The 14,966-nt window shown below is 35.7% G+C and overlaps 2 protein-coding genes across 5 annotated transcripts; one reads left to right on the top strand and one right to left on the bottom strand.

Annotated features, from left to right (window-relative positions):
• Positions 1 to 8,866: 8,866 nt before the first annotated feature.
• Positions 8,867 to 10,761, top strand: LOC133860892 (eukaryotic translation initiation factor 1A). 2 transcript variants are annotated; one of them, XM_062296549.1, is made up of 2 exons: positions 8,867 to 8,980; positions 10,138 to 10,761. In XM_062296549.1, the coding sequence occupies exon 2, from the start codon at positions 10,149 to 10,151 to the stop codon at positions 10,575 to 10,577; it is 429 nt and encodes a 142-aa protein (XP_062152533.1). In that variant the 5' UTR covers positions 8,867 to 8,980; positions 10,138 to 10,148; the 3' UTR covers positions 10,578 to 10,761. The 2 variants fall into 2 exon arrangements, with proteins under 2 accessions (XP_062152533.1, XP_062152532.1); XM_062296548.1 differs by having other exon boundaries at positions 10,132 to 10,761.
• Positions 10,762 to 11,010: 249 nt separating this feature from the next.
• Positions 11,011 to 14,684, bottom strand: LOC133860891 (protein IQ-DOMAIN 33). 3 transcript variants are annotated; one of them, XM_062296545.1, is made up of 6 exons: positions 14,487 to 14,684; positions 14,036 to 14,317; positions 13,516 to 13,725; positions 12,484 to 12,597; positions 11,795 to 12,169; positions 11,011 to 11,306 (listed from the first exon to the last, which is right to left on the bottom strand). In XM_062296545.1, exons 1-6 carry the CDS (start codon positions 14,556 to 14,558, stop codon positions 11,202 to 11,204), a joined length of 1,158 nt encoding a protein of 385 aa, XP_062152529.1. In that variant the 5' UTR covers positions 14,559 to 14,684; the 3' UTR covers positions 11,011 to 11,201. The 3 variants fall into 3 exon arrangements, with proteins under 3 accessions (XP_062152529.1, XP_062152530.1, XP_062152531.1); XM_062296546.1 differs by having other exon boundaries at positions 14,538 to 14,674; XM_062296547.1 differs by having other exon boundaries at positions 14,440 to 14,512.
• Between the last annotated feature and the right edge of the window lie 282 nt (positions 14,685 to 14,966).

The following is a 14,966-nucleotide window of genomic DNA, read 5'->3' as shown; positions in this document are numbered from 1 at the left end:
GGTATGTCATTTGTCAAGTGTCGCCCGCTAGTAGGATATAGTGTTTGCAAGGTAGTGGCGCCGAGTCCCTTACCTGTTAGATAAGTTATCAAATGTTATGCGGCACTACATAAGCCCTACAAGGTAAGGGCGTTGCTTGATTTCTCAATTCTCACCGAGAATAATGGGACAATTGAGATGAGGTGGCATGCACTACAAATTTTTTTTGTTTTTAGTCACTTACAGTTAGTCACGTGTATGGGGTCATACACATGGCTAACTGTTAGCCACATGGGTTATACATAGTGAATCCGGTTGTCACTAAATGTACATTTAGATACGTGTCCTTTTATATATGTGGCTATTTAGCCACGTGCCACTCACACGTGGCTAAATGCATTTTATTATTGAAAAATAAATAAATAAATAAAACACTTTTAGCCACGTGGAACTAACACACGTTGCAATTTTTTTTTTCCCTCGCCGGAAATTTTTGCAAGGTCGACAAAATCACTACAAAACTTCCCCATGAAATCCGATCTAGAAAATCCCCCAAAAATCCTCCGTCGACCACATTACCAAAAAATACCAGCAAAATACCAAAAAATCACCAACAATCACAAAAAATCACCTTCATTCCCCCATGAAATCCAATTCAAGAAATCCTCCAAAAATCCTCCGTCGACCCGCATTACCAAAAAATCACCAACAAAACACCAAAAAAATACCAACAATCACCAAAAATCAACAACAAAAACCAAAAATCACAAACTTTCAGATCAGAGAATTCAAAGGAAAAAAAAAAAAAAAAAAAAAAAAGGCCTGAAAAACACTCCCTTGGCTTCACCGGCGTCGGGCCATGACCCTCCGGACTCTAGCGCCATCATCGACCACGGCTCTCTCTCAAAATCGCTCCAATTCTCTCTCTCCAACTCTCTCAGTCTCCATTTCCATCTCCTTGTCTGTGTGAAGAAAAGGGGGAAAAAAAAAAAAAAAGAAGAAGAAGAAGAAGAAGAAGAAGGAAAGGCGTCTGTGCAAGGGGAAAAGGGGAAGAAGGAAGAAAATAGAAGCGAAAAATGGAAAGAAAAGTCAAAGGGGGCGTGGGGAAATGAAAAAGAGAGGAGAAAATGAAAAGATAAAGGGGCGGGGGGAAATAAAAAGTTAAAGGGGGAGGGGAGAAATTAGAAATGGATTTGAGGGAATTACTTAGCCATGTGGTTTATGTGCCACGTGGCCAATAAACAACATGGCTAAAATTTCAAATCTAAAAAAAATTCAGAAAAAATTTCAATTTTTGAAAAAAATATGAATATTTTAGCCACGTGTCTTATTATACATGTGGCTAATTGGCGATGTGACAATAAGCCATGTGGCCAATTGGCAACGTGGTCAATAAAACACGTGACTAAAATTTTAAATCTAAAAAAAAAAAAAAAAAAATTGAAAAAATTTCAATTCCTGAAAAAATTATAAAAAATATGAATATTTTAGCCACGTGTAATTTGTACACGTGGCAATGTGGACACGCGTAATTAATACGCGTGACCACATGGCCACGTGGAATAATTACACGCGGCCATATGGCCACGTGTACAAATTACACGTGGCGAAATACTTACCTTGGCTTTTCTTTTACATATAGCAACGTGTTTTGGAAGACACGTTGCTATATGGCCACGTGGCTACAGTAACTGATACTGTAGTCACGTGGTGAATCCCCTGTTTTTTTGTAGGTTACTGTAACCACGTGGCGAATCCCTTGTTTTTTTGTAGTGATGGTAGTTATCTTATGCCCCTTGTCTCCCATTGTTATCTAAATTTTTGGTTTGTCACTTTGTTGGTTTGTTGGTTCGCTTAGCCCCTCAAGGTTTGCATTTTGGTCAACTTTCTCATCTTAAGGCTGATCAGTTGGATGCTTATTGGTATATCAATATATATTAGAACATCTCTACCAAGCTAGTCAAATGTCTCAAAATAACCAAATTCGACTATTATCAAGTTTTGTTTCTAATCCAGCATATGAGGCAAATCATAAATTTTCGATATAGGGCGAACAATGAATAAGCTCTCATACTAGATAATTTTTTACTATTATTTTACTTCATCTTGTTAGAGTATATCAAAAGTTCAAGAATCCAAGTTACAGTTGAAGACTATGACCTAACTACAGTTGAAAACTATCATCTCGTCACTATTGAAGTTTGTGACCTAGCTACGGTTGAAATTTATCACGTAGTCACAGTTGAAGACTATTATCCAGTTGTAGTTGAAGTATATTTGTATTATCTAATTCTACTGTAAGTAAGAGCCTGCTATATTGTAAATACTACCAAAGAAATAAAAGCAAAATGTAAACTTTTAGGCTTTATCATGTAGAAAGCTCACCACCTCCTCGTGTGACTGTTCCGTAGGAGGAGGGAAAGAGTTTTTCTTCCCTCCTCCCTTCCCTCATATTTTTTCATCTTCCATCTTTTCGCTTGTGTCTTTTTCTCACGGTTCAACAGCTCTGGTGGCTCTACCTCCACCGCTGTTCATCCCCACTCCTTCCCCTTCCACTGGGTGTCTGATTTCAGCCTTGTCCATCTGCTCCAAGCCACGGCTCCACTCCCTTTTTGAAGTTTTTAGATTTGATTTTTTCAAAATCAAATCTATCAAATTCAATATGTCTCACTCACTCATGCGCCACTCCATCGTACTTTAGGGCTTCACTGCTTTCCACTGCCACCAACCACGACATCATCCGGCCAACACTCGCCAACGAGTGGAACTCACTCGCCGTTGCGTGTACAACACATCTCGGTGCGTGAGGCCTCTTTTGCCGTGCGTGGCGGCTCCTCTCCTCCCTCGTTGTCGTTTCCAGCCATTTTCGGTTGTTCCCTTCACTCTGGCCGCCACTACCGGCACATGGTCTTCACGCACTGACGAGTGGGTTTGTCTGCCCTGCCATCTGCCTCCGTTCTTCGTCCTGCCATCCATTGGTGCTATTGTTTCGTGGGTTTTTTTTTGTTGTTTTTTTATTTTTCCCTGTATTTTCATTTTCATTGTGTTTTGCAGCTCTTTCTGTATTTTGCTGCTTGTTTGGTTTGTGGGTTGCTGTCTCCCAGCTCTTAGGCGTTTTGATCTTATCATGGAGACTTTTGTAATTGAATTTTAGTTGGTTCTGCTCTTTCATGGAGTCCCTACATCAGACTATGACAGTGCATATTCGGCTTCAGCCTCTCTCCAGTGGTTGATACTGGTTCCAAGTGGGGGTTCAAATATGTTCGCCTTAATTTGAGTACTTTTTACTTCTGTAACTGCCTTGTGCGGTCCCTTGAGAAGACCGTGTCACTTGTTTGACCAATTTCTTACCTGCTGTAATTATTTTCGCACTATTTTAGTTTATATTATGTCTATTTTTTGGAAGTTCACTCCATTTTTATTTTTAGGATTACCTACTTATTATTCCTTTCGAATCAGGAGTGTGAAGAATCATTCCTTGTAACCCTTTTCCTTATTCAATTAGAAGAAAAAATAAAAAAAGAGCATATGGATATAAATTTCTTTCAAACTGGGTTGAATGAATTTTATCCAATATAGTCTATGAAACTACCATGTTTTTCTTAAACATGTGAAAAATACATTTTTTTTTTATTAATCTATAAAACTGTCATGTGTCCCTTCGCATTTAAGAATTACATCAATTTTTAATTAGCATTTGAGAATCATATGGTTTTTTAATAGAACTAATAAAAAAGTATGTACTTACTTCTCACATGTAAAGGAATACACTACAGTTTTATAAATTGGATTAGAAAAAATTCCTCCAACACATTTTAGAGGAAATTTCTATCATATCACATATATGAAAAATAGTTGGAAGTAGTTATTCACTTTTTAAACATTGAACTTTTTATGAGTAATGTTATAAGGAGGACTAAAAAAGTCATCATTGTGTCATCTCAAATGTCATGTAACTTTTAAAATCACTATTAAATTTCAAATGATTATTATTAAATTTGATTCTAATGAAAATTTTAATAGGCACATGACATTAAAATGACAGAATAAAGATTCTAATCCTCTTTCTTACGGTACTCGCAAATTTTTAATTAGTTGTATTTGAAAGATTTTGTGCAAGTGTTTTGGCTTTTGATTCATATATATATATATATATATATATAAATTTTTTTTCTTTATCAGTTGTCAATATCAGTCACAATTTGGCATTCCAAAGTGCTACTCTAAGAAAGCAAATAATCAAACTTCCTTTTTCAGTAAATAAGAAGCTTTAATAATCAATCCTCCGTCATCCCATTTATGATGAGAGAAAAGGATGCATCTATCTACTTGAGTGGGGGTGGGATAATATTTGGGCTTGTAAATGAAGTTTCTCTCATAGTCTTTTGATTTAATAGTTTCAAAGTATGGAAGTTGAAAAAATAACGATTTTAAAATGCACTTAATAAAAATATAATTCTTAAAAATAAAATTAAGAGTTTGGTAAAATTATATTTTAGCTTTTAAAACCATGCATATAAAAAATAACAAAAATGAGCTACAAGCTAGTTTTTAGCTAATTCTTATAAACCAGTCTAATAAAGTGACATGTGTTTCTAAGGCATGTCAGAAGTACATTTTTTTTTTTTTATTAATGCTATTAATAAAAAAAACATGTGAGAAGAATATGCTATTAAAAAAATATATGATTCTCACATGTTAAGGGATATCTAGCAATTTGTTAGACTGATTTGTAGAAATCAGCTTCAAACCAGTTTGTAGTTAATTCATGTCCCTCCTTTACTACCAAGAGAAAACACCATATATTACATTTTTTGGAAAATATTTGTTCTCACGTAAAATATTTTTCGCATTTTTAGTGTTTGGTATGGTCAAAAATTTCTGGCCAATAAAAAATAATGTATAAATCCACAACAAATTAGCAAATTTGTCATTATAGGAAGGACAATGATTTACACCTTTTCAAAGGCATAAGCCATTTTCCATAGCGCCTTTTTTTTTTTTTCACCGCCTTACTCTCTTTGAATTACAACACTAAGGATACGTTTGGTATGAAGAATGATCATTTCATTATAAAAAACAAATAACTTTTATTATGAATGAAAAAAGGTCGAATAGCTGCCTTGCTGTTAAACCATATCATAAGATTTTAACACTTGAAATAACTATTCTCATTACGCATGAAGAAATATTTATTCCTTAAATTGAGGAATAATCATTCTCAGTGTCGGAATGGCTATTCCAATGCTATTTCATTCAACACTCTTTCATTTTCAATTAAAGCTAATCATTTTTTTAATGGAATATTCATTCCGCATACTAAATGTAACCTAACTATCCCATAAAAAAATCTAGTTGTCACCCCTCCCCTTGAAGTCACTTCCTTCGCCTTCACTTGTCGTCATCCATCGTTGAAGAGGAACCTAGCACCCCTCCTCCATCACCTACGTGTAAAAGTTTATGGGCTTTACTCATTCTCAAAAGACACATTGAGAGAAGAGGGAACACTATGGCTTACAAAGTCCTCAGGTCATGTATCTTTAAGCGATGTGGGATATTTTAACACGTCCCCTCACGTGTGGCAATTTTGGCCAAACATGTATTCAACATCGGAAGGGAAAGTCTCATAATCGTCCAAAGAACCTGTTCTGATACCATGTAAAAGTTCATGGACCTAACTCACTATCAAAAGATGCATTGAGAAAGAAAGGGTGTCCATAACTTATAAAGTTTTTAGGTCATGTATCTCTTGGCGATGTGGAACACTTTAACACGCTGATAAATCTTGAATTATTCGATTCAAGACCCCTAAATTTACGTTTGTTAGACCTAGTTTGTATTGTATATATAACATTTTGATGTAGTTTTGTATTATGTCTTATTTTCAGGTCTTAGTTGAAATCTAGTTCAAAACACTTGAATTAGACTTGAAAATACATTAAGGGTAATTTGGTCACTTCCAGAGTTTGAGGTTGATCCTGAAAAGATAAAAATCATCCAAAGCATTTCGATCGATCTATTATTTGTACAGCCAATAATTTGATCGATCGACTTTCAGTCGACCCAACTTCGATCGATTCACATGCGATCGATCGATTTTCAGAACATGATAAGATCGATTGATTGAAGTTCGATCGTTCGACATATATTAGATCGATTGACTTTGCATCTTTCAGAAGGTCAAGATATTTCCAAATTTTTTTGTGATCTTAATTAAAAGTTGAGTTATATGGACAGAAATGGACGGCGACCAGCTCTATTTGTGTGGCTAGAATTGATCCTTAATGAGTCTTTTGTAAATCCAAATCTCTATATATATTAGATGAGATCTTTTGGGGGTTTCGGATTTTCTCAGGTGCACCACTTAATTTCTTGTGTTCTTAGTTTCCTTTGATGCATGTTTTCTGGGTTTAAATCCAGAGGGCAACTTCCTTTGTTAAGTTTTAAGTTCTAGCTTAGGTTTTGTTCTTCATTTTTATTTCTTTTGTGTAATCCGAATTTTATAGATTAATATAGTTGTTTTTAGTTCATTTTAATCTTGTTTCCTTTACTGTTTTCCTTAGATTTCATACTTAGATTAGTTTAATCATGTGTAGCTAAAACCCTTTCTTAGGGTTTGATCAAATCTTTTCCAAAAACCATAAAGTGTTCTTAATGTTCTTGAGATTTTCTTAAAATGTTTGATGATTGTATAAGACTAGAGGATATCAAAACTCATGCTAAAAGGTTTTGTTATCAATTTTCCAATCTATTTTATTTATGAAAAGGGATTTACTAGTCTATGAGTTTCTTGATTTATTGAATAAAACTAACGTTCTTGAAAGAGAATGATGTCTTATGCAATAGTTCTATTTGACATAATGTATGTTCACTTATTAGAGTTACCTTATAGGGTATGTTAGGGAGCATCGGTCGTTGAGCACCTTTGGTAGTTTAAACTTTTTTTCAATTATAATGTAACTTTTACGTGGAATGGATCGGTGTGAAATTAAGATACCTTATCATTGTGACCTAATTAGGGTTTTCACGTATTATGTAGGCTTATTAGGATGTTTTATAGAGTAGTAAGTTAAGGAGCATTAATCACTTTACACCTTTTGTAGTGTAAACGTTTTTCTATTATAGATTAATCTTTACGTGGAGTTGTTTAATGTAAAACTAGGTGCTTTACATTACGTTTTAACTAAAGTATTTTCATGTCGAGGTCGTCGTAATGGTTGACGCCCATTACGTGCTCAAATCATGCATGTTAGGAAAATCTATATATACTTTAAACATTTCATTGGTTGAGGATTGGATAAGATCATTACCCTAAGTTTACTTTAAGTTTGTTTTCATTTTCTTGTTTTTATCTATTGATTCGTTGTAGCTTCAATTTTACAACTTTAATTTTATTTTTATTTTTAAGTTGAGTTAAATACGCTCTTTAAGTATCCCGTTACGCAAAACAACCCCCCAATCTCTGTGGTTCGATAACCCTTACTATAGTACAATTGATTCGTATTATTGCGAAGTGGTTCAATATATAAATTTAAAATTCACGTAGTCGATTCGGCTACCACACGCCCACTCACATGTGGGCTCAAACTCCATTTTAATAGGTGATGCTCAACATGTAGAATATTTAATTGAAATAGAAGGTAAATGAAGGAGATAAGGTTCGAATTCAGGACCTCTGTTTTGATACCATGTTAAATTACCACTTGTCTCAACAACTTCCTCTCGTCCTCCCCTCGCCCCACTAAATTTTTTTTTTTGCCCCTCCTTCGGCCTCCTTCTTGTTTGTAGGTTTTCGTGGTTTTTTTTTTGGTTGTTGTGGTAATAAACTGTTGGCGACGATATATTGGACAATGATTCTCTCCATTTAGTGTAACAGTGAGGGCATGGTTATCTTTTTAGAGTAATGTTATGAACCATCTTTTTATCATTTAAAGTTGATGTGGCTTTTAGAATCAATCATTGGATTTGGGATGAATCACTATTTAATTTTGATCCAATAGTGATTTTAAATGCCACATGAACTTTGAGAGGATAAAAAGATGGTTCTTAGCATTACTCGTATAGGTTAACCCGAACCCAAACCATTTAATTAAAAATGTCAAACCCCTCAACCCTGACCCTTTAAGTTCATGTTATGTTCGTGTCTGGTTCGTGTGTTGTGTCAAAAGTTGCAAGCTCTAAATGTCTTGTCTTGGGTTCAGGTCGTATCAAGATATGTGTATAAGACTATATAGGTAAACTCTAACCCGACTTATTTAATTAAACAGGTCAGATCCCTTAATCTTAATTCGATAATTTCATGTTGTGTTTGTATCAAGTTTACGAGTCGTGTAAAAAGTTAACAACCATAAATTGTATATTAAGCTACATTTGTTCTAACATAAATTGGTTTATGAAAGAAAATATTTTTGGTTGAAAAAAAAATCATTAATTTTCCATTGTTGTTTGGTAGACTAAAAAGTAATATCAAAATGTTTTTTCGTAGTTTGGTTAGTATGAGAAAACTTTTTCCCACTATAATTGAAAACTATTAAAGATCCCACTTAACTTTATCTCAAGAGAAATACTTTACATCCTAACATTTTTTATTTAGAATTTGATTCCAACATGATGTATTACAATTCTACGAGATTGTGGTACATTTTTCCAAATGATAAATCTCATGGGATTGTGACATATTAGGTTGGAACTAAATTCTAAAAAAAAAAAATGTTTGGATGTCTAACATTTCTGATTTCGATATATTTCCAACATATATACCCTTTGTAGATGGACTTTCCTGGGCTCAGCTGAAACGCATCCGTGGGCCATTCACCTCAAGATGGGCCGCCTTCGTAGGGCACGACAATTTAAGCCCAAGTTTCGTAGGGGCTCGGCCCGGCTCAAATCCTGACCGTCTTCACTTGAGTACAAAATGAGCTTTCGTGACTTGTGAGAGCCTATAGCTTCTGGTCATCGAGATTGATCTCCATCGACTTCTGAGCGAAACTTTGGTAAAAAGGTACTCTCTTTTGCCTCCTTAATCATCATTTTCTGTTTCTGATTTCTATAAACTTTTTCTAGTTTTCAATTCTAGGGTTAGATAAGTCGGAATTTATCTGATTTTAGTTTTACTCCGCACTACTCAGACCCTAATTTGGTTAATTTCTTGTAGATTTTAGTTTTTTTTTTTTGAACTAATTCTTGGGGGTTTTCTTTAATTTTTCCTGTTTTCTTTTCCCATAAATTTTTAGTGGGTATTTCTCTTTTGGTGATTGTGAAAAATCAACCCCCAAACTTAAAATCGATTCATAGTTTGACTACCGACCAGCCCTGATGGGGCTCGATGCGGTTCAGTAGCCAACCATGGTTCCGTCGGTTTATAGGAAAGAAGGGTCACCAATAGCCGTCGGTAACAACTGAACACCGACTCGTGGGGGTTATGATTTTTGTTAAAATTTTAGGGTTCTTTTAATTTTTTGTTTTTGAAATTTTGTACTGATGTGATCGAAGGTATTGTTTTCGTTGTTAGTTTACGATGATTACAGCTGAGTTGTATAATTTTTTAGTTTAAATTTTGGGGTAAAAGATCTAGGGTTATTACCAATTAGGATTACTGTTGTTTTTCGATGCGATTAGTGTTGATTTATAGTTTATTTATCATAATTTTTTCTTGATGCATGTGGGTTTTGGGATTTCTGGAGTTTTAAATTTTGGTCTCAGATTTTCAGGTTTCTTATAAATAAAAAAAGGAAAAAAAAAAATTATTTCGAGCAACTTTGGTGATAAAATTTGTGGTTTTCTGTAGCTAAGTTTGAACTATAGTATTCAGAGGTTGTCTTTTTTACTTTTATTTTCCATTTCTCCCCCGTAGAAGCGATTTTATTGGATGGGTATTGTTTTTTCAACAGTAAGTTCAAATTATTCATAAGCCTATATGATACTGTGCTTACAAATTATTGACCGAGAGCTATTTTTTTTTTTTTTTTTTTTTCTTTTTCATATGGTTCTTTTTGCTGAAGTTACTACTGAGTTTGTATATCTGTGTCTATACTAATATATGAACTTTTCTTTTTGAATATATATGTGCTAAATTTGCATTAATCATGAAAAAATGAATTGATCATGAGGTATGTTTAGTGCGTTCAGATATTAATTATGTTCTTGGTGCAGCAACAGAATAAGCAGACATGCCGAAGAACAAGGGAAAGGGAGGAAAGAACAGGAAGAGGGGAAAGAATGAAGCGGACGATGAAAAGCGTGAACTTGTGTTTAAGGAAGATGGGCAGGAGTATGCCCAAGTGCTTCGCATGCTGGGCAATGGCCGGTGTGAAGCAACATGCATTGATGGCACCAAGCGTCTTTGCCATATCCGAGGGAAGATGCACAAGAAGGTCTGGATTGCAGCCGGTGATATCATCCTTGTTGGTCTTCGTGACTACCAGGATGACAAGGCTGATGTGATCCTCAAGTACATGCCAGATGAGGCCAGGCTCCTGAAGGCATATGGTGAGCTTCCTGACAGCACACGGCTCAATGAAGGCATCCTTGATGATGAAGAGGATGGTGGTGCTGATGATTATATTGAGTTTGAGGATGAAGATATTGATAAGATATAGGGCTTGGAATAATTCTGTATGGATTTTATCCTTCGTTTTTAAGAGTTTGTTTAATGACACTATTTTATGTCAAAACTCATAATCGATCGCTGTTTGCGAGTTTAAATTTTCGGGTGGTGAATTGGTTTGTGTTCCATGTTACTTGTTACTAATGAATGGCTATTATGTTTGTGGTGTTGGTTCTCTTTCGGTCTGATTGGGAATAATGCTAGTGCTGCATGCTTTTCTTATGTGGTCCTATTGGTTGAGCAGTTCACTGATTTGAGAATTTTGAATACGTCTGTCTATTCAGGGCCTATAATTTCTGTAGGCTGATACGTTGAGATCATTTGCTCTAGTTCCTTCTTGGGGGTTTTGGTGAGATGTGGTATCCTCCGTTTATTCACTAGAATTAACTCTTTAGCTAAAGCAAAATATTCTTGGCATGCTTCTTGTTGATTCAATTTGATGTGGTTCAGCTTATTAGATAAGATTATGACTTTGAAGTCGTAACATTTACATAGGTAATTCAATGACTATTAGAATCCGCATAATAGAATACATCCTAGATGGAAACAACAAACACATGATCTTGAGAGATCTTAGAGACCATTTCGGGCACGCGCTCAGGAAATTGGTAGATTGTTAAGACGAAGAGTTCTTGCATTTGGTTTCCCTTTTGCTGCCCGGTTGATTTTGCCTGTTCTTTGTATCGTCTTCTGTCTCCTTTGAACCAATCTTCTGGTTGACCTGTAGCATTATAACAGATGTCCCAGTTGGGGAAAAGGTGTCAATGAACTGTAAGAAGAAAGAAACAATGGATCATCTCATGTTCAAACCAGCCATTAGCAACTAAGTTTGATTATTGTTCTATCTAGTACGAGAGTGAGTTAGGGTCGGTAATTTTTTACATGAACCGGGAACCCGGCACAAACCCAAAATGATATTAGTGGGTTAGAGTTGAAATGTCTGATCCGTTTAATTAAATGAGTTGGATTAAGATTGACCTATATAATTTTATACCAATACTTCAATACGACTTAAATCTGACACGTGACATTTAGAGTTTACAATTTTTGATACGACCTACGAATTTAACATGAAATCCAATACAAAATTAATGAGTTAGATTGAGAGATCTAATTCATTTAATTGAATCGGCTGGCCGAACTTGACATGCAAACACGAACTATCACCTTTAGGTGAATATTACTATAACTCAAGAGGGAGGGTTCTACCTTGGCATACTCTCTTGTGCATGGGTAGCTCGGCACAGTTTTCCGCCTAGACACGCTTCTGGTAGCCTTGAGCCTGTTTTTGTTTGGCTTCAATCCGTCATCATTTTTTGGCTCAGCTGCACTAAAGCTGTCAAATTGGACGGACACCTCATTTGATCCACAACTTTCTTTTTCTTCTCCTACTGCATCGAAAAATCTTTCCCTGAACATGAATTTTTGACTGCTGTCGATAGGCTCAAGTTGCTTCTTTATCTGGTTCTCGACTGAGGAGCTTTCTGGAAGGCGGGTTGCCATCCACCGTTCTAGCCAGCTCCAACCCATGTTGGGTTCTGCGCAATTGGCTTTGCTTTGTTTTCTCTTTGAACAGATTCGCAGCTGTTAACAGATAGGATAAAGTACATATATATCAGCACTACAATTACTCAGAAAAATGTTTGAAAGGAGCTGAAGAGGCCTATAAAGCACAATAGCAAGCCTGTTACGATCCTAAGTGTCTCACGTGACTTAAGTATAATATTAACAGAGTGTATTGAAGCTCTTGGGTATCCTCCGGCACACTTGAAAACTGATTTGAAAGGGGAAGATGTCCAAGAACTTATATACACTCGGTTAAGATTGTATTTAAGGCATGTGTGACACTTACGATTGTACCAAAGTCCACTTAAAAAAGAGTACTCTTTCATATATACCTGTTGTGAGAAAGCATAAGCAAGTGCTCTCTCGCGCCTGGTTGTTGCTTCCAGTCTGTTCTGAATCCTCATTCTTGATATGTTGCTACTCACTGTGCTATCATCCCAGTCTTCCTGTAAATTTCATGTGGTAAAACATATAAATATTGTATATGCTGAGAACTGGGCTCCGATCTTACCATTCAAAAAAGTAGAAAAGTGGAACTGAGAACTAGTTGTTTGAAGTTTGGAGTGTTTCTAACTATAAATCCCAATTTTGTAAATCACCTACTGTTCTCAAATTTTAGTCATTTCAATACTCCTGCATTCTTCATATTGTAGTTTAAATCCTGTTAGGATCTGTTCTGCAAGAACACTCCCAATTTAGAAAATACTAAAGAAAATGAGGGATTATATACTCTTAAGTATCTTCAAAGAATGAGAGATTATATGCTTGTCTATCACGGTGAGAGTTTTACACCCACCAGTTACACAAATTCTGACTACCAGTCAGATTTGTGATTCTCGGAGATCTACCTCCGAGTATATGTTTATCATCGGTGGTGAAGCCATTAGTTGGAGGAATGTCGAACAATCTTGCTGACTCCACCATAATAGCAAAGGAGGCTGTTTGGCTTAGAACATCCGGTAAAAGTAGATCTCCAGAACTGAGTTGAATTGGGCCTGATTTCCCGAACTGATCCTCTGCTGTTTCACTTTTTCCTTCTGAGATTCTGTGTTCCTTTGGATTGCAAGACTACTTCCAGTTCCCATCCTTCCCAAATGTACGTGAGATGTCTTTATAAGGAGTAAATACATGTGAACTACGATAGAGCCCTTCATGCAGATTGAAAGACTTGGAGCTAATTATGATTGAACGGCAATAGCCATGCAGATGATACAATTTTGTTCACTTTATTTATTATTGATTAAGTTAATTTTTAAGCTATTTCGGTTGCTTTCTACATTTCTTAAGTTAAAGTTGTACTACTTATTGTAAAACCATCTAGTTCTGAGAACCAAAGCAGAAGTTAGCATTGATTTTTGTTCTACCTTTAGCCTTAGAACTTGAGTTCTGGCTTTCTGTTGCATTCCGTGATGAAGAGCCACTCTTTCTTCTTGAACTGAGAAAACTTCTGCAGAATTTCCTGTTTGAACTTCAACTGATGTGCCCACGGATTCCCTACTTGGACTTTCTGTTCCTACAACGAGCACCTCGTTACCGTTCTTCAATTTTATTCCTTCAATTCCATCATGCCTAGCCTGAAATTTGAGCAATCCAATCACTATGTATTAAGGAATTTTGAATTCTGAGTGCCTTAAAGCAGATTCATTGGTGTCAAATGCAGTCAGATAAACACTACATCAGTATTTGATGCCCTATTTAGTTCTTCTTGGATATATATATTTCTATTGCAAGGTAGATTTTTTACCGTCACATTTGACTAAAATGCAAGCGTCTCTGCATGTAAATTTATTTTTCAAGATGAGATGCAAGAAGATATTTAAAATTTGAGGGAATAAATTTTTCTGAATAATGTAAATTGATGTATTTTTAACACTATAGATTAACCAGAAAGCCTCTAAATGCTGACTGGATGATGATTGCAGCATTTTCTTCACTCAATAGTTGAAGGGTTGAATCCTGCGTTTCCTCCAGTATATCTTCCTTGGTTTCTTCATTTTGGATGTCTACTTTGTCTGTCAAGTCCTCTAGCATGGGCTGTGTAACAGTGGCTTCGGAGCTTTTAACTGAAGCTGAATCCTCCTCTGCAAGAACTGAGTTGAATTCATCGCCACAGAGGTATGATCTTACAGAGCTCCATCTTTTCCTTTCCGCCACATTGCTTCTTACCTAATCGAATATAACAAAAAACCAAATAGGTATACCAGACTGTGAACTACGAAGAAGAAAAAGAAAACTTAGAGCAGCAAGAACAAGAAAAAGAAATCCATTTCTTTATCTAGAATTCAAACCATGATAGCTTCAAGAAAACTGTAAAACTGCAGTACTAGAGACTAACATTACTCTCCTGAGTCCCAACAGACCGGTTTCTAGAGAAGACACTCCTTACCAACTCTCCAGTGATGCCCATCTCAACTGAGCAATTCAAGAAGAATTCTCAAGTAGATAGTCCCCAGATATATGGAAAACCATCAAACCTGCAAGAGATTCCCTAAATTATATATGATGCCAAGGAAAAGTAGGAAAGTGTAAGTGACATTCTTATTCAGTTGTTGATCACTAGGCTTTACTGGATAATATTGATAAATATAAAGAAAATGGCTAACACATGTTAATTAGAGGGAACCAACATGTTAGCTAGAATTAAATAAGAAAATCTACAGGGTTTGCAGAGCTTTAGAGCTGGAATTAGACCTTTAATTTACAAATAGAATGCCAGCTGAAAAGTAAAGGTTAGAATAGAAAGCACAAATTTGAGAGTACATGTTTTTATTGCTTTTACATACACTTTTTGCACATGGCTTGCAGCAGATTGGCC

This window comes from Alnus glutinosa, chromosome 2 (genome assembly GCF_958979055.1).
Source record: "Alnus glutinosa chromosome 2, dhAlnGlut1.1, whole genome shotgun sequence".
Taxonomy (NCBI): Eukaryota; Viridiplantae; Streptophyta; class Magnoliopsida; order Fagales; family Betulaceae; genus Alnus; species Alnus glutinosa.
Note: the sequence above shows the minus strand (reverse complement) of the source record. Positions and strands in the feature narration are given on the sequence as shown.